Source organism: Puntigrus tetrazona, chromosome 23 (genome assembly GCF_018831695.1).
Source record: "Puntigrus tetrazona isolate hp1 chromosome 23, ASM1883169v1, whole genome shotgun sequence".
Taxonomy (NCBI): domain Eukaryota; kingdom Metazoa; phylum Chordata; class Actinopteri; order Cypriniformes; family Cyprinidae; genus Puntigrus; species Puntigrus tetrazona.
The window spans coordinates 12,772,923-12,800,466 of NC_056721.1; the positions used below are offsets into that span (position 1 = coordinate 12,772,923).

Here is a 27,544-nt window from a genome sequence, read left to right on the forward strand (position 1 = left end):
CATCTACCTGGCAGAGAGCAGATGAATTCATAGACGTCCTCGACGTTCCACTTGGTGGGGTCGCTGGCCAGGAAGTGCTGCGTCAGGAGAGGGAGCTCTCGACTGTGATCGAATCTTTCCTCGTTCTGAAGCCTTTGAGCTCCAAAGCTGGAGTTGGACAGTGGCGAAATGGGCTCTTCGAAGCTGGACATGTCCGAGCACTGGCTGGACTCGCCATGACTCGGATGAGAGGGGTGTGGGGATAACAAAGACGGGGCCAGGGTTGTTTGAGCACTTGGATTCTACGAGAGAACACGAGAGATGGGTGAGCACATTTCTGCATCCACAAACCAAACAGGACACTGCAATGCGCGACGGGAAGAAACGGTGATTACCCGTTTCCTGACATCAGCGGTGCTGTTATGATGATTGGCGTTGGAGGCTTTCGGTTTCTTTGGGTTCTCTGAGGTTGATTTTCTTGGGAAAAGTCCCATCCGCTTTGTGCATCCAACATTGTACCTGAAGGAGACGAAAAACAAGTCAATCCACCACTGATACTCAATCTATAATCAGGCTACAGAGGGATCCACATACCTCTTTGTGCACACAGTGGAACAAAACCTCTTGGATCTCTTGAAGTTATACGCAAAGTCTACGGCTCCACAGAATTCACATGACAGCATTGGCTCGGCATTCTGACTATTCAGCTCTATGAAAGAATTTACATGACTGATTGGACAAGCATCACGTGTGCAACTGAAGGCTTCAATACGGTTTTAAACCACTGGACCTATATTTGACGAGGACCACGCACTAACAGACTTTCAACCCAAATACAAACTCACACTAAAACATTAGATTGTCGTAGACACATGAAACTATAAAACGTCCCCATTATATACCATGCGGTTTTATGTGAAATCAAAATAGCTCTAACATTCGTAAATTGTGGCAAAAGTCACGTGGGGTATTTCAGACCGGAATACATTTTTACATTGTGATTTTTGCCCAAATTTTACAGCCTGAACAAGTTGACGCTAGTTAAGGAAAGTCAGAGCCAGTCTGCAGATTGAAGTTGGCAGATTTCACAGAAAATCTCAGATATTTTTTTTTTCTTCAGACTTTGAATCTATCCATTTGAACGATTAGTAAATCGGCATCAGCTGTTTTCAAAAGAAACAGCAGTTAATGCACAGAGCCGTGCAACAATTTTAAACCATTTGTTTTTAACGGTCATTTTAAACAGTGTGTAGTGCATTTCAGCCTTAACCCTTACCTTGCTGCGAAAGATCCTCCATCTCAGAGTCTGCACTTTGAAAGGTCTGTGACCTCTTATCTAGGTCTGAATAAGCCTGATGCTGCTTCTGCTTCTTTAAATTCTCAATCAACAAGGACGGACGTTCAACCTGGATACATTCACAAGGTTTTACATAAAAACATTACTCATTACACAAGGACATAGACTGCTTGCTCAGGTCTACCCATGTATGGGATATGTGCTTGAAACTTTTAAGTCTGCAGATGCAAGGTATGATTGTGGTAAATTGTCCACTAGAGGGAAGTGTGTCTCTTTAAAATATATAAATTGTTTTAAAGTTTGCCCAAAACCCATTTGATTTTTTTTCTGTGGAGTACAGAAAATAGTATATCTTTGAAGATTAGCACATTCAAAGCTTTTCCTTGTGTTACACAGAGGAGTCAGTCTTATAGGATTAGTAACAAGTGGTGTGTGAATGACAAAATCAGCTCCAACCTCACGTCAAAATGTTATTTTACATTTTAAATGTACAATTTAGTATTGTAACAACAACTTAAATATTTAGGCTTTTGCTATTTTATTACAACTGGAGCAGCTTTAGTTGTTGTCTCTAACAAGTTCACAAGCGACACTTATCTAACCATAACAATAAAAAAAACATCTTAAAATGCAGTTCAAACACAACAGTCTTACTAAATGCAAACTATGATAAATTATTATGCAAGTACCCGAAACGGGAAAGCGCTGCTTAAACACCAGGCCAGGATTGACTGAAATAAGCACTCACTGGAAAAGGCTCAGCTCCCTCCTGAATCACGAATCCCTCGATGACATGAGTGAGGATCTGGGGCTTCACCACCGCCTGTGGCGGCGGTTTACTCTCGCCATTTTGCGGAGCGCTGCCGGTCACCGTGGGCGTATTGTTGCCGCTGCCCGAGGTCATGGCTGGAGGTGAACTCACACCTGCCTTCACATTCACTCTGCCTGCTCAACACAAGCACAACAGCATCCATCAGATACCATAATACTTACGGCAACTCGGATTCATTTCCGCGAATCGGTTCTTTAGAACGGCACACTTCAAAGATTCGGTTCAGTTATAGTTCTACGCGATTGCGTAATTACGTCATAACGTGCCCCGTGACATCTTGCCGTGGCATTTTAACACCGTTCCAAAAGCCACACAACGTTGTTTAGTTACTACGTTATTTTAAGTCTTAACACGTGTTTTTAGTGATTTAAATGCCGAAGTCATTTCGAAACCAAAGATCTGTACCTTAAAACAGAGAAGAAGTTTATTTACATTTGTTTGCGAATGCATAACGAACGTTTATTTAATAAAACGTTAACCCTATTTCGCGCGTGTTGATAAAACATACCATCGCGTAATAAACATGTACAATACGTTTTACTTTGTTCGTTATTGGGTTATTAGAGGACCGCGCCGAACGCTTCGATACTATTCGTGCTCACAAATTGTTCAGAATGCTTTTATGAATCGGTTCTACGGATTCATTCAAGAGACCCGACTCAAAAGAAGTCATTCACTCTATTCCATAACACTCTCATAAGTCACCTAAGGCTTTTATGAAAGCTTGTAGTTAACGCACACTGTAATATGTATAATTATGATACATTTATAGACAGCTCTCGCATACAGTTGTGTTATACAATATATGCATGCAAATAAAACTAAAATATCCAAGCCACCTGCAACCACTTGCTTATTTCTATCTGCTCTTTAATGTCTGCACACAGCAAACTGATTTATGAAGAGCTACACGACATTATTACTACTATGCGAAAAAGGTTCCGATGAAAAACAGAAGTTGTTTAGCACTACCCGTTTTAAAAAAAAATTAACAAAAAAACCTGCCAAACTGTACGCTTGTGCTGTAGCAGCACTATTCCCATGCTTCCTCGAGACGGCTCAAAACACTCGCACTCGCGTGCAAACACCTCGGCATCTTCAAGACCAGTCGCACTCCTCCGTCCAAGAACAAGCACCCACGAACTTTGTAAGTTTCTACCTCGAACATTTGGCTGGGTTTCACACTGCAGACAAACGCTCAGGCACAGGCGTCCTGGTGATTGTCAACAGCACACGCCTTTGTTCCGCTCACGCACTCTTTACTTACACTTTAAAGCGCCAGAAGAGGAAAACACTAAAGTGAATTTAGCATTCCAGCACTTCCGAGTACACTTCCATAATCCACTGGCGTTAGATACAAAGCAGCACAACAAACGATCCGATCCAAACTTTTTTTGTGTGCGCGGATTTGTTTGTTCTAACCGATTCCCTCAATGTGAGCAGCGGGGCCGCACTCTCTAATCCTCTTTGTATGGGGGAACTGAATAGGAAACATCGCACAGCTGCGATTGGTCCCACGCGCTTGGAATTCTGTCCAATAGCAGGCCGTGTTTAGCACAGAGCCGTTCCGTGATTGGCTAAAACTCGTGAGCAGCTCCATGACAGAGGCGCACGTAGGCAGAGAAAGAGCGTTTAGTAGTCCATTGCTATCTTTGGAATAGCATCTAGCATACTATTCATACTATTTTAGCAACATGGAATGCCACATTGGAGTACGTTCGACTTTACTTTCACATTAATAGTCTGATAAAGCAGTATCTAATTTTAAATAATCTCTTTTTTTGAAACATTGCTTTATTAGAATGTCAAAGTTAATTTTTTTAAAATATAAAATCTGATTGAAAATGGAAAACAATGCAATTTGTTTCTAACTCGCTACAATATGAAGTAATTTAATAAAGTGTGGTATACTACTTGAAATATTTCTTATATAAGGCTATATATATATATATATATATATATATATATATATATATATATATATATATATATATATATATATATACTGATAATAGTATCTCAATAATATAGCCAGGTCTAGATCAAATTCTGCATGTATTTATTATCAATTGTTTATTCTGTACCAGTGGAACAGAGCACATTAGTAGTTTTGAACAATTGATCACATGAAAAAAATCAACAATTGATCACATGAAAAAATGAGCCTTCGTAATCTTTGGTCAAAATCTGAATATTTACCACTCCTCTCCAACTGTTAGTCAGTCTGTTGTGAGTTAGAGATTGCACTAAAATCAATCCCCGTCCTCTATTCATCTCTCATGCAATATTCAGTTTTACTTGGAAGTCGTTCACAACTTCAGAGAGAATTACACTATTTTATGAATGCAAAACTTACTTATGATTGCAGACTGTTGTTTATAGTAAAAACGTGTATTAAAATTCGCCCTTGTGAATTAAATGTTAGAAAATAATATATTATTAAGTTCTCTCAGTAACTAATTCACCTACACTTTTGTAAATGTCCAATACATCAAATGAAAAAGCTTTTTTTAGGTCTACCCTGCATTAGTTGCAAGACTATATATCCTATTGAGGGCAGACACAAATATTTCGATAAGAGGGGTCTTGGGTTCCTCAGGGACAAAGGAAGACCCAGGATAACCCAGGGTGCATGTATAGCTAGTCTATCTCTTGTAAGATATACAACACCGCTCATGTGCCACACTCAGCAGCTGGGAGTCAAACACAATGGTGTCTAAGTATCATAAGCTAAACCCAGGCTTGTCTCGCACTGCAATGTCAATGTCTGGAGCCATTACCTTTTATATACTGCAAGCAGGTTTTTCCAGCTAACATGAAACTTTTTACTCAAATGTTTCCTAACGTTAATAGAACCTCAGTCCATGATATCATTACAATGTATCTTTTGTAAGCTTGGCAGTTGTCTGCTTTAAAAAGAAAAGTTATCTCACTCAGTGATCAATTCTGTGAGACATGTATATTATCTTTGAAATACCCAATTAACGTGTGTGCTTTTTGATCCCACGCATGAAAAACCACTAAATATGTTTGATCCAAAACAAAAGACGGGTTTAAATTTTTATGAACGCACCGTGATCCGTATCAAGCGAAATTATATGAAGCCAGCATGATACAATTAAAAACCTGACATGATTTATGATTCAAGTGCTCTGATGCCTCGAGCTATTTCCGTTCATAAAGAGCAGTTTATCATCATTCATAATTTAACGTCTGAGGTGAGGCCTCCGACACACCTGCCAGACAGCCAGAGTGTGTCCACCTTTATTCTCACGTCCCACCGAGAACAACAGAGCTCAGACCCTCACCCCCTAATTATAGGAGAAGCTGTCACACTCTCGCAAGTGCAGCGAGCAGACAATAGACACTGGGGGTGTGACAGATCTAGTCTTCCGCTTGAGAGGAGAGCTCGCGTTGTTGGCTTTTGTGTTTTTGAGACTGGCAAACCTACAGATGGTGGTGACGTAGTAGTAGGCACTCTGTGTCTGGCTAGGTCAAGATTGCTTGCAGGAGCCTATCCTCCTGCTTTAGCAGTCACTAGCTGGATGTAACCAAATTAGTTTCAATATTTCTTGCCTTTTTTCTTAGAGATTTATCATATTGTATTTGATAAAGTGATATATTGTAAATCTACAATTGATAGTGATTAAGATTAGAGTATTTAATATTGATAAGGCATTCTCAAGAGGAAGAAGAGTGTGATACATCAGCTGCATTAATCAAAATTGGTAATTGGTGATGATTCATTTTCACTCAGAGATTTCACAAACAATTAAAACACAATACTGAATTAAACATGAACATTTAAAGTAGAGTAACTGAAATAGTATTCTCTTGTAAATTGCAGTAATTGTAACTTTAATTTTATAGAGTACACTGCAGTGTATAGGGCATGATAAACAACTACATTAAATAATATTTAAATCTACATTAGTGTGATTTTTAATTAAGCTTTAAACATCAATAGCTGGCTGTTGTGTTATTAAAATTTCCATTATCCGTAAATTCACTTAACGATATGCAGTTTTGTTATGTCTAGTTTTTAAATAACTTAAAAACCCTCATTATTTGCTCCACAGTATATAAAGAAATATTCAAAAGTTTGATTTTAACCTGCTGAAGCTTTTTTATTGTGGCTTTGATGTAGTAAATATATTCACCCAAGTTACTGGTTACGTTAAAACAGAAGGAGCCAATATTGGGTTAAGTGTGTGTTCATGAAAACACAGAAAATGCTTGCAGGGATTGCTTACATTAAACAAAATACAAACATAATAAATAGAAGTCATCAAGATAAACAACATAATAATAAAAAAATCAGTACCTTCTGTGTTTTCTGTCACTTGGCTTTGTTGAAATTGTTTGACCGATTGGCATTGTTCGGTCAGGGTTGGCACTTGTGTTGGTGTGGATAGCAGCTGCGGTTCAAGAGGAACAGTGGTGTCCTTATCGGACGCATCCTGTGTGGTTACTTCCAGCTGGAATTAATGTCAGAAATGAAAAAGGTTAGAACAGGAGAAAATTAGGATACAGGCAAATAAATGATGTCCAATCCAACTTACTTGAGTTTGAACTGGCTGGATCTGGACATTAACTGCGGTAAGCTGGAGAGGTGCTGCCTTGCTGTGGCTCAGCATGGGTGGCTGTGCATTCTGGGCAAGAGCCTGCTGACTCACAGTAGTAGAATGGAAGATGGTAGCTTGTTGGCAGGTGACAGGCACTTTGGGCAGCAGAGGGATGGGGCACTGCTGAGGCTGAGCTGACAGGGCAGGCTGAATGGCTACAGCTTGCACCGTGTGAGGGTGAATGGTGGCGGCCTCTAAGAGCTGCGCTTGACCTCTCTGCAGAATCTGAGGCTGCTGCTGTATCACGAACTGCTGCTTGTGCTGCTGGAGCAGCTGATGGGTCTGAATTTGGGTATATGCTAGAGTAAAAACAAAAGACAATTGTTTGATGTTTCGGAGAAACACACAGGATGAACCTGCTACACTATAGTAGACAGTAGATACACTATATGTTCTTTAAAAAAAGGTTTTCATAGCAATACAATAAAAGAGTCATTTTGGGTTACTCAAATATCATGTGAGTGATCTTAGTATCAAACATGCTTGAATAATCTACTGCTATAAATAACCTTTCTTGCAGTAATTGTTCCAAGGATGTTCAAAGTTCTTCATGGAACCACTGGTGTCGATAAAGAACCTATATTTTTAAGTGAAGGTGAATAACTAGTAGTTTACTAGTAGAATAACTAAAGTTCTGCCTCAAATTAAGAAAATTCTACCATTAAAGGGATTGTTGACCCAAAAATTTTAATTTTGTCATTATTTATTCTTCCTCATGTCATTCCCCAAGACCTTCGTTCGTCTTTGGAACACTAATTATGATATTTTCGATGGAACGTGAGAGCTTTGTGTTTCTCCATATACAGCAAGATAATTACACAGAAATGTACCGAGGAAATCTGTAAAATAGACCATGTGACATCGGGGGTTCTACTGTAATTTTATGAAGGTATGAGAATACTTTTTGTGTGCAAAAAAAGAATAATATCATAATTTTTTCAGTAATTCTTCTCCCCGAGATACCATCTTCTGCCATTTTTGAGTATCCCAGAACAAAATCAGCATAATGAGTGCTGTTCATGTTCAGCATGTGCACGCTGTCTGCTGAACGTAAACAATGCTGATTACATTGAATATGTTCTGGGGTACTCTCTAAAATGGCGGAGACGAATTGTTGTTTTCTTTGCAAAAACAGCATTTTCATTTTTGGGTGAAACAAACCTTTAACGACTGGTTTGTTTTGCAAACCATTTTACCGGCAATTAATGTGTATACATAATACATGCATAAGTAAAATGGAGAGAAGCGATTTCAGGCTAGAAGAGACGGACACCAGCGCGTAAGTCTATTATACCTATTGCTGTGTGTTGTTCAAATTATTTCTTGCTGTTTGGAGAGAATATTTGCGTTTCCCTACTTATTTGTAGTGTGTAGTTTAGTTGTGCTGTACTTTAAGTGGTTGTAAATTGTTTGCCTCCGGGCTATTAAGAGCACTTAAGTGTGAAGGCGTTAGTTTCGTTTTTCCTGAGCGACCTCCTGATTGGCTACTGCCTGGGCAAATTAGAACTAGCTTTTCGCGACTGTAACTATTTAAACTGCGCGCTCTCTGTCAAAGCGAGATAAGCGATTTCAGGCTAGAAGAGACGGACACCAGCGCGTAAGTCTATTATACCTATTGCTGTGTGTTGTTCAAATTATTTCTTGCTGTTTGGAGAGAATATTTGCGTTTCCCTACTTATTTGTAGTGTGTAGTTTAGTTGTGCTGTACTTTAAGTGGTTGTAAATTGTTTGCCTCCGGGCTATTAAGAGCACTTAAGTGTGAAGGCGTTAGTTTCGTTTTTCCTGAGCGACCTCCTGATTGGCTACTGCCTGGGCAAATTAGAACTAGCTTTTCGCGACTGTAACTATTTAAACTGCGCGCCTCTGTCAAAGCGAGAGAAGCGATTTCAGGCTAGAAGAGACGGACACCAGCGCGTAAGTCTATTATACCTATTGCTGTGTGTTGTTCAAATTATTTCTTGCTGTTTGGAGAGAATATTTGCGTTTCCCTACTTATTTGTAGTGTGTAGTTTAGTTGTGCTGTACTTTAAGTGGTTGTAAATTGTTTGCCTCCGGGCTATTAAGAGCACTTAAGTGTGAAGGCGTTAGTTTCGTTTTTCCTGAGCGACCTCCTGATTGGCTACTGCCTGGGCAAATTAGAACTAGCTTTTCGAGCGACTGTAACTATTTAAACTGCGCGCTCTCTGTCAAAGCGAGAGAAGCGATTTCAGGCTAGAAGAGACGGACACCAGCGCGTAAGTCTATTATACCTATTGCTGTGTGTTGTTCAAATTATTTCTTGCTGTTTGGAGAGAATATTTGCGTTTCCCTACTTATTTGTAGTGTGTAGTTTAGTTGTGCTGTACTTTAAGTGGTTGTAAATTGTTTGCCTCCGGGCTATTAAGAGCACTTAAGTGTGAAGGCGTTAGTTTCGTTTTTCCTGAGCGACCTCCTGATTGGCTACTGCCTGGGCAAATTAGAACTAGCTTTTCGCGACTGTAACTATTTAAACTGCGCGCTCTCTGTCAAAGCGAGAGAAGCGATTTCAGGCTAGAAGAGACGGACACCAGCGCGTAAGTCTATTATACCTATTGCTGTGTGTTGTTCAAATTATTTCTTGCTGTTTGGAGAGAATATTTGCGTTTCCCTACTTATTTGTAGTGTGTAGTTTAGTTGTGCTGTACTTTAAGTGGTTGTAAATTGTTTGCCTCCGGGCTATTAAGAGCACTTAAGTGTGAAGGCGTTAGTTTGCTTTTTCCTGAGCGACCTCCTGATTGGCTACTGCCTGGGCAAATTAGAACTAGCTTTTCGCGACTGTAACTATTTAAACTGCGCGCGCTCTCTGTCAAAGCGAGAGAAGCGATTTCAGGCTAGAAGAGACGGACACCAGCGCGTAAGTCTATTATACCTATTGCTGTGTGTTGTTCAAATTATTTCTTGCTGTTTGGAGAGAATATTTGCGTTTCCCTACTTATTTGTAGTGTGTAGTTTAGTTGTGCTGTACTTTAAGTGGTTGTAAATTGTTTGCCTCCGGGCTATTAAGAGCACTTAAGTGTGAAGGCGTTAGTTTCGTTTTTCCTGAGCGACCTCCTGATTGGCTACTGCCTGGGCAAATTAGAACTAGCTTTTCGCGACTGTAACTATTTAAACTGCGCGCTCTCTGTCAAAGCGAGAGAAGCGATTTCAGGCTAGAAGAGAGCGGACACCAGCGCGTAAGTCTATTATACCTATTGCTGTGTGTTGTTCAAATTATTTCTTGCTGTTTGGAGAGAATATTTGCGTTTCCCTACTTATTTGTAGTGTGTAGTTTAGTTGTGCTGTACTTTAAGTGGTTGTAAATTGTTTGCCTCCGGCTATTAAGAGCACTTAAGTGTGAAGGCGTTAGTTTGCGTTTTCCTGAGCGACCTCCTGATTGGCTACTGCCTGGGCAAATTAGAACTAGCTTTTCGCGACTGTAACTATTTAAACTGCGCGCTCTCTGTCAAAGCGAGAGAAGCGATTTCAGGCTAGAAGAGACGGACACCAGCGTAAGTCTATTATACCTATTGCTGTGTGTTGTTCAAATTATTTCTTGCTGTTTGGAGAGAATATTTGCGTTTCCCTACTTATTTGTAGTGTGTAGTTTAGTTGTGCTGTACTTTAAGTGGTTGTAAATTGTTTGCCTCCGGGCTATTAAGAGCACTTAAGTGTGAAGGCGTTAGTTTCGTTTTTCCTGAGCGACCTCCTGATTGGCTACTGCCTGGGCAAATTAGAACTAGCTTTTCGCGACTGTAACTATTTAAACTGCGCGCTCTCTGTCAAAGCGAGAGAAGCGATTTCAGGCTAGAAGAGACGGACACGGACACCAGCGCGTAAGTCTATTATACCTATTGCTGTGTGTTGTTCAAATTATTTCTTGCTGTTTGGAGAGAATATTTGCGTTTCCCTACTTATTTGTAGTGTGTAGTTTAGTTGTGCTGTACTTTAAGTGGTTGTAAATTGTTTGCCTCCGGGCTATTAAGAGCACTTAAGTGTGAAGGCGTTAGTTTCGTTTTTCCTGAGCGACCTCCTGATTGGCTACTGCCTGGGCAAATTAGAACTAGCTTTTCGCGACTGTAACTATTTAAACTGCGCTCTCTGTCAAAGCGAGAGAAGCGATTTCAGGCTAGAAGAGACGGACACCAGCGCGTAAGTCTATTATACCTATTGCTGTGTGTTGTTCAAATTATTTCTTGCTGTTTGGAGAGAATATTTGCGTTTCCCTACTTATTTGTAGTGTGTAGTTTAGTTGTGCTGTACTTTAAGTGGTTGTAAATTGTTTGCCTCCGGGCTATTAAGAGCACTTAAGTGTGAAGGCGTTAGTTTCGTTTTTCCTGAGCGACCTCCTGATTGGCTACTGCCTGGGCAAATTAGAACTAGCTTTTCGCGACTGTAACTATTTAAACTGCGCGCTCTCTGTCAAAGCGAGAGAAGCGATTTCAGGCTAGAAGAGACGGACACCAGCGCGTAAGTCTATTATACCTATTGCTGTGTGTTGTTCAAATTATTTCTTGCTGTTTGGAGAGAATATTTGCGTTTCCCTACTTATTTGTAGTGTGTAGTTTAGTTGTGCTGTACTTTAAGTGGTTGTAAATTGTTTGCCTCCGGGCTATTAAGAGCACTTAAGTGTGAAGGCGTTAGTTTCTATTTTTTCCTGAGCGACCTCCTGATTGGCTACTGCCTGGGCAAATTAGAACTAGCGCTTTTTTCGCTGTTTCCACTGCATACACTTTGTATTTATTTGTTGAGTGTGCGCTGGCGCGCGAAAGCGCCAGCGAAGCGCCCAGTGCTCGCGTTCAGACTCCTCGTGAAGACTACTACGAGTAAAGACATACGACTTTTACTGCGCGACTTTAACTGAGCAACGCACTTAAGTACATTTTCCTTCATTCTCTTACACATCTTCACTTCCTCTTTCTACCTCTATCATGTGTCTCCAACTCATTCCGGTTGTCTCTCGTCCTCGCTCTAACAAACACACGCAGACGACAATGCACTCCTACTAACCTACGCTCTGTCCCTACATCCTCTACTACACCCTATCTTTCTCTGTTGGTCTGTGGAATTGCCAGTCAGCGGTCAACAAAGCTGACTTCATTTCTGCTTTTTCTTTACATTCTTCACTCCACATTCTGGGATTGACGGAGACCTGGATTCGTCCAGAAGACTCAGCAACCCCAGCAGCTCTAGCCAACAATCACTCTTTCTCACACACACCTCGTCAGGTTGGCCGGGGTGGTGGCACTGGTCTGCTCATCCCAAACAATTGGAAATATTCAACCAACTCACTTGTATGTCATTACATCTCTTTTGAATTTCATGCTATCACAGTTACTACTCCGACAAAATTCCACATAGTGGTAATCTACCCCCCTGGACATATTCTAGACACCTTCCTAGAGGAGCTGGATGGATTATTGTCATCTTTACAGACGAAGGCACTCCACTCCTACTCTTCGGGACTTCAACATTCATCTTGACAAACCTTACGCTACGCACTTCCATTCCCTTCTAGCTTCATTTGACCTCAAACGCCTCATCACGACAAGCACCCACAAATCAGGCAACCAGCTTGATTTAATTTACACACGCAGTTGTACTGCAGACACCATTTCAGTACAACCGCTTCACGCCTCTGACCATTTCCTTCTTACATTTCAACTGCATTTTCCTATCTCTGTGCAACCAACCCCTATACCGGTTACTTTCCGACGTAACCTTCGTTCTCCTTTCTCCCTCCCATCTCTCCTCTGCTGTGTCCTCCTCCCTTCCCTCACCTACCCATTTCTCTTCTTTGGATGTGAATACAGCTACAGATACCTTGTTCAGTGCTCTAACCTCCTGTCTAGACGACATCTGCCCTCTCTCTCCAGGCCAGCACGGACTGCCACCTCTAGCCCCTGGTTGTCTGATGTTCTCCGTGAGCATCGGGTCAAACTCAGGGCAGCGGAGAGAGAAAGTGGCGCAAATCTAAAGATCTGACAGACCTGAGCAGGTATCAGACTTTGCTTTCTTCCTTCTCTGCCGAAACCGCACTGCCAAATCATCATATTTCAAAACAAGATCAACAACACTTCAGACACACGTAAGCTCTTCAGATCATTTAACTCCCTGCTCTATCCCCTCCACCACCTCCCACCACCTCAATATCACCTGACGATTTTGCCACATTTTTACAAACAAAACAAAAGCGATCAGCAGCCAGTTCTCAGCCCCCAACGCACAACCCTCAACCAACCGCATCGACTACCGATTCCTCCACTTTCTCCTTCTGCTCCTCACTGAGACAGAAGTATCCAAACTTCTCCTCTCCAGCCATCCAACAACATGTCCGCTAGACCCCATACCCTCTCATCTCCTGCAAGCAATCTCCCCACTGTCTTGCCGGCACTCACGCACATCATCAACACATCTCTCCTCACAGGTACCTTCCCCACAGCATTTAAGCAGGCTCGGGTAACCCCACTGCTCAAAAAGCCCACTTTAAACACTTCTCTTATTGATAACTACAGGCCAGTCTCTCTTCTTCCATTCATAGCGAAAACACTTGAAAGAGTGGTTTTCAACCAGGTATCACTGTTTCTTTGAAAAACAACAAACTGGACCATAACCAATCAGGTTTCAGGTGCGGCCATTCAACTGAGACTGCGCTGCTCTCAGTCACGGAAGCCCTGCGGACTGCAAGAGCTCAATCCAAATCATCAGTTCTCATTCTGCTGGATCTATCCGCTGCTTTTGACACTGTGAATCATCAGATCCTGCTGTCTACCCTCTCATCACTGGGCATCTCTGGGATCCCACTTCGTTGGTTCGAATCCTATCTCACTGGTAGGTTTTTAGGGTGGCCTGGGAGGAGATGTATCCACAGCACATCAACTGGTCACTGGGGTTCCTCAGGGATCGGTTCTTGGTCCCCTCCTCTTCTCCATTTACACTACATCACTAGGCCCCATCATACAGGCTCACGGCTTCTCCTACCACTGCTACGCCGATGACACACAGCTCTACCTCTCTTTTCATCCAGACGATCCAACGGTAGCTACTCGGATCTCGGGTTGCCTGGCGGACATCTCGACATGGATGCAAGAGTACCATCTACAGCTCAACCTGACAAAGACTGAGCTGCTTGTATTCCCTGCCACTCCAACTACACAGCATGACTTCACCATCCAGCTAGGTTCTTCACAATTACCCCCATCATCCTCAGTCAGAAATCTTGGTGTAATCCTCGATGACCAACTTACCTTCAAAGATCACATTGCAAAGACTGCTCGATCCTGCAGGTTTGCACTACACAACATCAGAAAGATCAGGCCCTTTCTAACAGAGAAAGCTGCACAGCTACTTGTCCAGGCCCTTGTCATTTCTAGACTGGACTACTGCAATGCTCTTCTGGCTGGACTTCCATCGAACACAATAAAACCTCTACAAATGATTCAGAATGCAGCGGCACGGCTGGTATTCAATGAGCCCAAAGAGAACCCATGTTACACCTCTCTTTATCTCCTTACATTGGCTACCGATTGCAGCTCGCATCAAGTTCAAGGCACTGATGCTTGCATATAGAACAACCACAGACTCGGCACCGGTCTACTTCCACTCACTATTACAAATCTACACACCCTCTAGAAGTCTGAGATCTGCTAGCGAGCGACGCCTCATGGTACCATCTCAAAGAGGCTCGAAATCACTCTCCAGAACTTTCTCGTTCTCTGTTCCTGGCTGGTGGAACGATCTTCCCGTACATATCCGGAATGCTGGATCTCTGTCAATCTTTAAGAAACTGCTGAAAACTCACATCTTTCAGCAATACCTGACCTCATCATAAAAAAAAAAAAAAAAAAAAAAAAAAAAAAAAAAATACTCTCACTCTCACTGTCTCTGTCTCTCTTCTTATCCCCCTTGTTTATTCCTTCCCTTCTGGCATGTACTAATTTGAACACTCCCTGTGACTGGGTGTTATAAGCACTTACACTGTCTGTTTGTCTCTCTAAAAAAATGAATCGCTGTTGTACTCTCAATTGTAAGTCGCTTTGGATAAAAGCGTCTGCAAAATGACTAAATCTAAATCTAAATCTAAATCTAAGTAAAATAATGTCTCACTAAAAGACTGTAGCGCTACAGCTTAAATGTGATTCCTGTGAGATTCCCAGAGGGCTTCTCGTTGTTCTAGCAGGTTTATCTTGTTGACTTGAGGTTAATGGGTTCAGTTGGCTGAGTTCAGCTTTCTGATCTGGAATGTCAGCTGTAAGGTGTAGAAAGCATAGCTCCACTCATCCACTCGTGAAGCACCATATGACCTGGATGAATCAGATGGCTCCAAGTAACCTTCAGTTAGACGTACTCTGACAGCCTGTGCTGTGGTAACTCAGAGGAATGTCAGCCTAATTTGTGCAGGACCTTAAATGTGCAGTGAGTCATTTTAAAATGTTGAAACTTAAGTTTCCAGTCCTGAAGAGCGTAAACAATGTGGCACTTTTAATATTGCTCTGTTTGTTTGAGCAGCCAAACATAGGGTTAGCCAATTGTATCATTTGCGTGGTGAGACAATGTTTAAAAAATGGAGAACAATTGTTTCACTTGGTCTTAAGCTTTCCACACTCTATATTAAAAGATTAAACTTGTGTTACTAAGTACTGTTGAGGCCGATAAGCATAATTAAATTCTCAAGCCATGCTTTGCCTGAAAGAAGAACAACTTGTGATAAGGCAAGCTATCAAACGTAATGGCCTTGATATCAAAATCCTCCATACAAATGTTCAAAGATAGTGGGAGTGTGTTTTGTCATCTATGTGCTGTTCTGATAGTGTCGAAATGAACACAATATCAGATAATGTGTTATATCCGGATGCTCCTCTGGTATCCTGTTAACTTCAAAGCATTCATAGAATAGCAACAACAGATGCAGGCCTTTCTTTGAGCTCTGAAGACCACATTCTGGTTTAAGTTCCACCCACGATGATAAATAATTAACTGTTGCCCTTTCTCAGCCCAGTTTAATATGACAAAAAAAAAAAAAAAAAAAACGTCTGCAAGACTTCCTGGCCTTTGAGGGAAAAGGGCTAAAGAATAGCATTTTCCCAGCTTCAATACGGAGTGCTACTTCAAACAGAACTAAAAACCAAAGTAATTTTGTCTGAAGTGGCGTTTTTTTATATATATATCTAAAAATGCAACAATGCGCTTTTTGGATGTTAAGTGTCACATTTCCCTTTTTCAAGACGCTGTGTGAAAGTGAATAAAATTTCAACTTTATAAAAGCTTAAATTACAAAACCCGCTGCACAGCATCGCTATTTTAAATGCAGTGAATGTCTTCTGTGTGAACTTGAGTCGTCTCATTTATCCAGTACAGACCGTTTCTAAGCAGTTTCACAGTAATAAGAAAATAACAGTATTTATGTTGTTCGGTTATAAAATGAATACAACTGCAGCTGTTAAGTACCTCTAAAAAGACAATAGTTTCATTATTCAGCCCAGTATAGTTTAATAACAGTGTTTGCAAAGTTTATTAGTGATGAACTCAACTCTACAGAAGGCAAGATCTCAAGACTCAAGTCAGTTTAGTGTTGAATCAATTCATTTGAGTGAGATTATCAATGTTGCAGAGTTAGTCAATTATAAAAGAAATCTGATTTAGCTATAAGGCATTTCAACAGAAGACAACTGTCATTATTAAGCCCAATTTAGTTTACTGGACATAGACTCTTTAGTTTACTTCACACTGCCAAAGTGGTTTGACACTACAGTGTAATCATCAAAAAACGTCAGCCTAGAGCGGGGTTCCTGGAGCTTATCAAAGAATCAGTGGGTCCACGATCTCAGCCTTGATCAAAATGCTTCATGGAGACCAAACACTTCAATTCTGCAATGGTCATTTCAAGAAATGTCTGGTCTTACTTAGGTTTCTCTCAAATACTTTGAGTTTCATGCTCCTGGCTATATGCTTTTCTTGTCTAATGAATTCCTTATGAAGAAAACATGGGCAATGGGAGGGCGAGACATTCAACACACCATTTACATTTACCAATTGGTTTCTCTATATTTTTTCTTCTCTAAATATAGAGTTTCGTCCGAGATTTCTCATAATAACTGGTCTTCTTTTAGGAGCTACTAGAACTTGACATTTAAACGTAACTAAATTTACTTATTATAATGCTATTTGTAGGTGCATGAAACTCATTTAAGCAACCAGTGTGTAAAGCCAAATATGCTAAAGGCTGGTGTTGCCAGTAAGTACCGACCATTCTCATGGCTCCAGTGGTATTTCTGGCTTTGTCTCTATTATTTCTTTGTGTATATTGGTGCTTGAACCCTCTCTGTTAAGCTTTCATGACAGGAAATGGTCAGGACCTTACCACATGCACAAAACCCACACCCACAAATAACACATTAGCTTGCTTGTGGTTGCCATTTGTATCGGATTTAGAGTGGTTCTACTGAAGGGTTTGCTTGTTCTGAGTATGGCTTGTTGCTATTAATATGTCTCTGACAGATGATGTGTTATGAGATTAATGGACAAATGCAAAACAAAAGTGAAATCTTTACACGTGTTTTCATGTGCCAAAATAACTAGAATAAATCATAACAGTGTTTTTCTAGATGCTAGAAATGTAACTGGCTTTAATTTGACAAGCTTAGACACTGATATGTTGTGCATCTATGGGTATAATGACTCACTAATTACTGACATGAAGTACTGATAATGTATATCACTAGTTAAATGTCATTATAATATAGGGTCTGTTTACGAGCATCTCACTTTACTAGTATGTAGGGAAAATTGTGTCGTTGTACTAAAAGTCTGTGTGATAAAGGATATAATTTCAGCTTGGTTTTGAAGGGGTGCAAACAGATGCAGAATCCCACCAGCCACAAACACACACAAAGCAAGTGTGTTATCGTGAAACACTGCCACCCAGTGTGCTCCTCAAGACCGCATCCACAGCAACCCGACACCCATTAACGCTCAAAGCCAGATGTCCCTGGCACTTGAGCTTTTCTAGTTGCTTTCACGCATCCATTAGTAAGACGATCGAGATGCTACACTTTCGTTTGGATATGCATGTGAAGACAGCATCCGGACTGTGATGGCTCACCTGTGCTGATGAGAGGATGGCCCGCCACTGAGGTCACATTGGGACACACGTTAAGCTCCCTAGTTGTGAGGTCACTGGTTTTGTCATTTTTTCCCACAGTCTCTGAGGATGTGTCTGCAGGACTGCTCTTCGCTGCAGATCCCTGAGAGTTCGGCCCGCTTCAGGACCTTTAAGTCGGGTCACAGAGAGCTGCGCTGATGCCCCGGGGCACTGTTTCGCACCCAGGCTCTGTAACTGAGACTGAGAGAGGGAGGAAGCCAGCGCCCCCTGCTGGCCACGGAGAGCCAAGTTCTGCACCTGAGCGGAGAAAGACAGAAGCGGCATTCAAAAAACAGCACATATTGGTATAGATGCAAGTCAGGCTGGTGTATTTCAGGGTTACCTGTCCGCTGGTGGGCGACGTGTTGATTGATAACGCAGAGGTCTCGGGCTGAACTGCGGTGACTGAGGCAGTTGGGGTGAAGATGAGCTGAGGGGACAAAGGAACGGCTCGTCCTAGGCTCCTCGCTACTTGCACAAGATTGGTTTGCTGTGCCTGGAAATCGCACCAAAAGAGGCTGCTTCATCTGAATGTATGAGTCACATTTATGTAACAAAAACCAGGCTATCAGATTTGACATCAGAGAGAGCACTTGAGCCATTTCAGCTGTTACAGTCCTGAAAGTACTGCATTTCAAATTCTGGCAGATCTCAAACAGCTCATTTACCGCTAATCAGTTCTTAGCCAAAAAACGTATTTGAGAAAATAAAGCTGATGTGCCAGTGAAAACATTTTCGTCAGCATCCTTATTGAAGAGATGCAGCTGTGCCACGCTTACTATCCAAGGCCAAATGAAAAAGATGTTGTAAGATGGCAAGTATGAATACTATACACATTCACACACACACATAATCTAGGAAGAGAAGTATAAGCAGGCCACTGTAAAATGAAGTCAGATGCCAATTATTTTTTCCATTTTAAAGAAAATTGCTATTTATTCATGAGGAAATCTGGGAGAACACTGTCTAGTAGCAGTGTGTCTGACTTGGCATATCTGTATAAGCCACAGTACAGTGAGAGAAGTCATTAGGGGGGACCTAAATGATCTATTTATATATAGAATTGGAAAATATGACCGCTCCACAATTGCACACAGGATGTATGGATTTACTTGCTATACTTTAAAGCCAAAATTGCAACCAGAAAACCCCTCTTTTGGCACATTTTGGGACATTAATACTCTTATTGTAATACACAGTAAAATATAAACTTTTAAAGAGGGAAACTGTATTTCAGAATATTAGGATTAAATGAATGTACAATTCTTAATACTTTTAGTACTTTTGGTTTAGGCGGATGTTGCCATTTATACTAACTTGAAAAGCTAATAATTATTAGCAATAATTAGCAAGTATCTTTTCTTTCTTTTCTTTTTTTTACTATAATCAAAACATGATTACTGTTTTTACTGTAAATTATTACTGTAAATACTGTTAATAGTAATATGTAGTAGTAGTAGTAGTAATTATTAATAGTAGTATAAGTGGTAAAAATGAATGATTTTATTTGTTTTTTATATCATTTAACATCTTTTTCAATATTCTTGTTGCTACTAGTTTCTTAATGACACCATCTTCCAGGAAATCGAATCATACTGGTGTAAACATAAAATAAGATAAAATATAATGGGTTATGGTTAATTATAATTAGAATGTCTCTTCAATACTCCTGTCACTACTAGCTTCTTAATGACTCCATCCTTCAGGAAATTGCATCTTTCTGGTGCAAAAGTAAAATGGGTTATGATTAATTTGTGCTATTAGAAGAAGTAAAAACAGTCTACGACTATGGTATGTCTTTATTTAGACTGCACATTTGTACATGTGGTTGGGCGTGTGTAAGAGGATTTACCATCTGAGCTCGTAAATACATCTGTGCTTGGCTGGCGGTGAGTGTGGGTGTGGAGGAGTTTCCCAGAAGCACGGCCTGCTGGGCAATGCAGACTGGAACAGAGCTCCCACTCTGGGCTCGACTGATCAAATGGGCTGCCGCTGGGGATGTGGCGAGGTTTATCTGTTTCAACAAGGAAAAATCTTATCTTTATCTTCAGAAAGCTGTGTAGTCAAAATAATAACTCATAATCTCAACCAAACCATTATGAATTATCACGATCAGCCAAACATTAAAGAACCTGCCAGGTAAAAAAGCGGTTGACTGTAAGTAATACCTACTACCTTTTTTTTTTTTTTTTCTGTAGCACTGGAGACTTGTTGCGTGAGATATCAATGTCAGGTTTAATAATACTTACAGTGGTTTGGGAGGCCACGGTCTGCTGGGATGTAGTGCCATTCTGACTACAGCTTTGTCTTCCTGCCACTATACTAGCCTATGGGGAGTGAATGAATGCCAGAGAGAAACAGACAGAGATGGTAAAAGAAGGAAGGACACAGAGAGAGGTCACAAGTCAAACCCGGCACTCATTAATCAATAACAACAGCACAGAGCAAGAGAGAAGGAAGAGAGAGAGAGATCAGCTCAGTGTGAACAGCCTGCCACAGAGCACCGCATTCAACTCTACTTTACTCCACCAAAGTTATCTCCATTTTGTGAACCAAAATATTTTAGTCTCTTTGAATATAAAATGGTCATTATTAGCTGGTTAACTATCTAGCTAACAAGAATAACTGGCAATTATTGGGAAGTGTAAAAGATGTTTCTTTTCTTTCTTTTTTTATTTATCTTATTCTTTAATCAAAACACGCTTTCTTTGAAATAATGTTCCGATTGGTATTAATATTTGTTCCCAATCTTTCCATCCTTTGCAATATTCCTTTAAGTAGTTCATCGATGGTCATTGATCATCATCCAAGAATTCACGTGGTTTTGGTTTGAAAATAACAGCACAAACCTCAATACTGCCATTGGTTTGATGTTTTGTTGTAATAATTGGTTTGTTTCCTCTTAAACTTTTAATGAAATGTGTATGATACTGTAAAAATTTCAAAAGCTGGATAAAAAATTAAAAATGATTGAATAACTTAATCGCATGCTTAGCAGTGGCTTATTTCTACATATTCATTTTATTTACAGCAATAAGCCACTGAACCTATAGTATAAGCTTGTCATTCTGACCAAAAATATAAAACTTAGAAAGTTTTTTAGGTGTTATGAAGCTCTTGTTCCCCTTGGGTTCCTCAAATATCCACAGGATGTGGCTCAGCCAGAGCAGATTTCTGTTAAACATTGCAAAGCATGCCTCTGGGCATTGCAAAGAATCCCACATCAATACTTGTCACAAGAGATGAATGACCCTGTATCACTTACTGACTGCACAATTTATAAAAAGCGATTGTGATTTTCATTAGATCTCATACGCTTTTATCATCACACATTATTGTATTTTAATCACTACCTCCCTGCCCTCGCATACAGTGAAGCACTTCTTGAATAAGAGCATGATTGTGCATGCTGCGTAATCACTGAACAAACTATTTCTTTCATCTTTCTGAAGGAAACACCTTAAGGAGAGACAAACAAGAAAAATCATGTCTGAGCTGATCAAATATTAGAACAAGAATTAGTTTGCTAGATCAGAGAATAATTCTGAGTAAATAGGAAGTACCAGTATACATTAATGCATTGCCAATAAGCTTGAGCCAGCATGTAATGCATGGATCAAAGCAATATTACACTTAAGGTTTTTAGGCTTAATCCCCTTTTCATCTTTGAAGATACAGGCCTGTTTCTGAATCATTAATCAAAGATGTGTTGGGAATTTATTACGTAGTAAATCATGTTTGCGATTTTATGATTATGATTTTATGTTAACATTTGAAGTGGATCAAAACATTTCATCAAAGTTGCCCTAAGACAAGAGCGCACTTTGGTTTTATGTTTTAAGAAAATTTTGATGACAGTTTTTGATCCACTTCAGACGTTGACTGCTGTATGTCTATGAGGCGTGTGCCCACCTGCTGCACCGCGGCCAGGCTCAGGTGCTGTTGCTGTAGTGCTGCGGTCTGTAGCATGAGGTGTTGTTGTTGCGCTGCATACATCTGCTGTAGATACTGAGCTGCCGCTGTGCTGGGCTGCCTGTTTAAGGCCTGCTGGATGACCTGGGTAAAATGAGATGGGAAGGGATTATTAAATGAGCGTGTGAATATTGTTCTGCCCCGAGTCTGCTGAGTCCTTTAGGGGATATATTATTCGTGGTGTGTTTCGTACCACAGAAGCGTGAAGAAAAACAAGTTTTGTTGTGTAACCAGCACTATGCAGAAAGAAGTCCAGAGTGATTACTTTGTAAACACAGAAGGTCACTGGGTGCACTGATATGGCATGTGGGGTCACTGTCATCCATCACAGAGCCTGCTAACAGCATGACTACATGATCTGTACACACTGTCCTCGGGGCAATCACTGGACTGTCAACCACTGTGAGTGTGTGTTATGAAAATGAAAACCATTTTCTCTCCATCTCTCTCTCTCTCTTTCTGTTTGAGCTATCACTTGAAGTAATCAGCCATTCGGATAAAAGGTCATTGTTTTTGAGCTGGAACAGATCATTTTCTAAATCTGTATTTTGTCTTGTTTTCCACTTGTATATGTTAATTTATATTATACTTAGTTTATATTAATTTCAACTTTTATCAAAATATATCTATAAAGTTGTATCTGCTGTCACTAGTTATTGTGAACCAACATGAACTACCTTTGCATTAACTAACATCCATAAAGATTAAGAAATGCTGTAAAAACATATTGCTTATAATTAGTTCATGTTAGCTGATGCATTGCTACCAAGTAAGTGTTACCATAACACATTTATAATATTAAGATTTTTAATATTTATTAATTCAAATATTAATATTACATAATACATAAAAAAAGGGATTACATTAATTTGACCAAGAAAATAAGGAAATAAACACCAAAATACATAAATATATATATATCTTTAAAACAAATCTACAAAAGAAAGTGATCAAAACATTTACATTCCTATTAAGAAGCAAGATTATGTGTCTCACAGTCTCTTATATAATGTCAGCATGTTAACAATGTCCATATACTGCCAAAAGAAAAGCGATTTTACCCTGTGAACTGCCAAATCTCAAGCTCTCTTGAATAAATCCAGCTGGATCCCTACTGACCATGTGCTCATAGTTACTGCACATTACCATTCAAATTCAGCTGACATCAGAGACCCTGTTCTGTGCAGCCAATCAGTGCTGGCCAGCAGTCGATTAACTCTAAATCATATAGGAGTTCTGGACTACCATTCAGGTTAGTTAAGGATCTATTATATGGCCTATTATATTATATGATCTATTATATTATATGCATATATTTATTTTAAAATTCTGTGTTATTAAATAAAACAACAAACCTAATTGCACACGGCCCAATGAACACCACATCGATGATGAATGAGACCCTCATGCTGATTCGTTTTAGAATTACTTGCTGCGCTTGGCCTCTAGACGGCGCCAGAGGATAATGCATATTAAGGGACACAGTGAAAGACTGAGGTTTATTTCTACCTGAACAGTCTGTCTGTCTGTGATTCCTCCATATACTGATATCTGAGGCACAGCCTGCTGTCTGCTGCAGGAGTTTGTTGTAGTGCTGCTGCCGGTGGAGGCTGAGGTGGTGCTGGGGATGGTGACGTTGGCACTAGGGGCCACGCTTCCCTGCTCCTTCTCCATGGGGGGCCTCCGCCTGCCTGTGCCCGATCCACGGTTACTGTCAATCCTTCACACTCCCTTCCAGCTGAGAAAGACAGAACGGCAACATAACCATCATTGGAAGCTTCTTTTTTTTTACACACTGCTCACAGTGAGTAGTGCAAGTCATTCATTACTTTATGAACAAACCTGTGTGACTCCTATTTTTGATTCTCTCGATAGCTGCAAATAGAATCTGTAACCATAACAACATGCTTAAAGTAAATATGATGCCGCTGCCGCGTTTTCATTTGTCAAATCTTAGTTAACTGTGTTTGGTGTATTTTTGAAGTGCAGTATTTGGATACTAATGGGATTAGCCAATGACAGCGACTTAATCTAAAACCTAAGGATGATACAGTTTATTTTTCCAACTGTGTGAGTTACTGAAACCATGCATGAAATGCGCAAAACGCTCACTTTTGTCGTGACAGGTATGTTGTTCGGTACAGGTTTACCGAAACTGCAGATGTAAATGTCAATTCGGTTATATGTGGGGTCGTCACTTTCATTACTGACTGAATGGGTGTGAAGGTTAGTGCACTTAGTATTGTCCAGGCCCGTGGCCTGTTAAACGAAGTCGGTTTTTACCCAGTTAAGTTTGAGTTTAGTTTGAGCAAACTTTGCATTTCAGGGTCAAGAAGGTGGGTTTGTTTTAAGCGTGTTTCATCACCATGGTAACTTACCCTTATTCTGGCTTAGAGATTGCACACACAAAAAGGACCAATCACTAATTTATTATATTTATATTATAGGCTTATTATTTACAAAATTTGTTCATAATTCATACAATACATTCACATAAGCCTAATTATGAATTTATGAATGAAGCATTTATATAGCGCTTTATACTCATGTGAGGGGATCTTTCCTTAACAACCACTAGTGTGCACAGTGGGATTATTTTCATGACCACAGAGAGTCACGACCTCGGTTTAGCGTCACATCCGAAGGACGGTGCTTTTTTACATTATAGTGTCCCTGTCACTACACTGGGGTGTTAGGACCCACACAGACCACAGGGTGAGTCTCCAACACCTCTACCAACAGCAACCCATCCACGTACTGACCAGGCTCAGCCCTGCTTAGCATCCACTGGCAACCAGATTTGGACTGCAGGGTCATATTTCTGTGGCAACTGTTATATTAAAAGTCAATTAATTTTAAAATTAGCAATTAAAACAAATTAAATATAGATAAGCTTTAACGTATATAACTTGTAAAATGTTGTTTTCCTTTTGAGCTAAGTGTTAAAATAATTAAATTCAGTCGATTCCTTTGCATGGTCATATATTTTCTTTCTGCTGCCTTCTCAATCTTTTGCTGCAGCGGAAGTGCCTTGTAAATGCTTTTACATTTATTTTTAATAATGACATCTCTTAGAAAAGTGAATTGCGCTGACTCTCCCAAGACGTGATTCATGCTTTGCTGATGCTCTCCGCATTCATTGTGATTGGCTGTTTGCTGCACACGGCACACTTTAAGGTGCAAGTGCTTCAAAGTTAATCGCAAACTCTGGTTCAAACTCTGATCATACCGAAAACGGTGCAAATTGCTTTCATCCTTGTGCTAACTATTCTGTTTTCTCTAAACTCATAAAAAATACAACGCTAAAAAACGAAATTCAACTAATCAGGTGAACTTAAGCATGTTGTAATGTCGAGTGGAAACTGGATATTCATTTCGAGAGCTGATAAAGATTACATTTTATTAGGATTATTCAATTAGCCTTGTGGTTTTACAGAAAAATATTTAAGTGAGCGTTAGATGACAGCAACGATCATTTAAATTTAAACAGGGAAAAGCAAGATAATTAAACCCACCAGCGCTTTCACAAGCTCCTTCCAAAGCTGCGAACAGATTCATTCAGGTTACCTACAAATACCCAAGCTACCCTGAGGGGAGATCAGCATTGAAACAATTACAGACTTACATGTTTCCAATATACATTAGTGGCATGTTACTCTCACACTGAGTCCCATCAGAATCATGATTTAATCCATGCAGACAGGTCCTTTTCACCACCAAATCCTCTTATTTTGAATTCCCCCTGAAAGTGACAGCTACACCGCTTGTTGGACACTTTGTGGTTCTTGACTGTCTAACTGTAACACTTCTCACAATTGCAGGCCTCAGTCCTTTTATGATCCACTTGCCCACGCCAGCCCCAGTAGCTCTGAACAAATGTGAAGACTGATGGGCTGGAACAACATAACGCAGTCATGACAACAGCACCAGAAGCAGCTCCAGGCTTTGATCCATCTGGGGATCTCATAGACCATAAGAGATGTATCAACAGGCTTTATAACCTGCTGATAGCAGGATTAATGCTTGGATTTCCACTCAGGTAAAACTGCTTTTGTGTCTTTGGAATGCATTAGATAACGTCACACTTGAAAAGGTGATTTGTGTTGTTTAGAGGCAGTCAAACGCATAGTATGCCAAGAAAAAAGTGCATTCGGAATGACAGAAGGATTACATTCTCAGAAGGTTCCCTCAAAGTTACAATTAAAACATTCTTGCAGTACACTCAGAAAAAAAGGTACAAAAGCAGTACTGTTTCAAAAGGTACCGATATGTTCTATTTAAGGCACTAATATTTAAAATATTCTGAAATAGTCACATTTGAGTTAATAAACCACCTGCAGTTAAAACCTTCTGAGGACATAAATGTGTTTACAATGTCATATACACAGACACACACACACAAACACGCGGCTGTCCAGTTAACACGTTTATGTTTCCCTAAGTTCATCAACCATTCTTTTTTGAAAAGCATTTTTAAACAGATGTTGATCATTAAAAAATTATCCTTTGAATAAACCTTTTGAAATCATGTTTTCATATAGAAATTGAAATTTTAGGAAAACATTCTTCAGGACAGTCTTTATACATCTTGCATTTAAAACTGCAAAAAAAAAATAAAGGAAAAATATCATAAAAGCCTCAAATGCTACTGCTACTAACATCTGCTAATAACATATAAAACATGTAGGAGAAAATGAAAAAACATGACAGTTTGTTGAGTTACTTTTTAAATAGAGTCAAACCGCAACATTTACAAACTCTAACCACTCTCAAAATACTTTCAGTAAAGATAGAATATTATTAGATATAATGTAAGTTGCAACTTTTGGCTCTGAAAAAAATCTTTTAAAAATATAACAATAATATTGGTTAATATTTTTTGACCCTTATGGTAATTGCAAAAGCAGAGAAACTGAATAATGTCTAATTTTTTGAAGTTTAACATCTTAAATGCCATGTGTCGGGTGTGAGACGCTGCAAAAGAGGAGGAACACAAGCGCATAAAGTTGAGAACATTCCACTAGCGTTTTTTACTGCAGCTAATTCATTGACTCAAATAGAGCATAAAATTACTAGCAGGGAACTCTCTAAAGTAAAACTTTAAAATGTTGTAAAACGGTTCACAAGCCGAAACCGAATGAGTTGCACTGTACTTACTCAGATAGTCTGACAGCTTCCACCACAACTTGTGACAGGATATAACTGGCAGCTAGGAGAATCCAAACTCTGACTGTTCTCTGGACCAGAACTCCTCCCATCACAGATGACTGGGACCCAATAATGTCATTAAACAGACACACATCAAAGGCTGCTACCGGGGGGAAATGACCTGGGGTTTTCTTCTTGGGGGCTGGGAGGACACTTGTTGATCAAAACAGACCCGGCCTCACTTCCTTTACTCGGCCAAGGAACAGCTAGACCAACAGACAGGCCGCTGAACCAAATGGGAGAGATCTTCTTCTGTACTGCAGTACACCTGCTGCAATGTGTCTAACACGTTCAGACGGGCCTATAATTTAGAGTTATTTGTGTTTCTTTGGGTGCACGTTCAGAGATAAAGATACTTCATACAGTGAGGTTTTCTATTATAGTTCTAGATATCAAAGTCATCAGGACACATTCGTGTAATTTGTTTGATCCCACTTAACCTTCCATTAGCTGTGGAATCTTTCAAGGACATATAAAAGCTTAATACAGTCCATTCT

At 40.0% G+C, this 27,544-nt stretch overlaps 1 protein-coding gene across 1 annotated transcript in view; it reads right to left on the reverse strand.

Annotated features, from left to right (window-relative positions):
* phc2a (polyhomeotic homolog 2a (Drosophila)) overlaps positions 1-27,544 on the reverse strand; it is a 38,780-nt gene that overhangs the window by 1,133 nt on the left and 10,103 nt on the right. The window contains 14 exon segments of the mRNA XM_043225364.1: positions 8-281; positions 375-498; positions 574-688; positions 1,256-1,385; positions 2,025-2,221; positions 6,433-6,586; positions 6,671-7,032; positions 17,829-17,979; positions 17,982-18,125; positions 18,211-18,363; positions 19,720-19,881; positions 20,117-20,194; positions 21,780-21,923; positions 23,349-23,577. Of these exon segments, the coding sequence (XP_043081299.1) occupies positions 8-281; positions 375-498; positions 574-688; positions 1,256-1,385; positions 2,025-2,221; positions 6,433-6,586; positions 6,671-7,032; positions 17,829-17,979; positions 17,982-18,125; positions 18,211-18,363; positions 19,720-19,881; positions 20,117-20,194; positions 21,780-21,923; positions 23,349-23,513 (2,353 nt within the window). The 5' untranslated portion in view covers positions 23,514-23,577.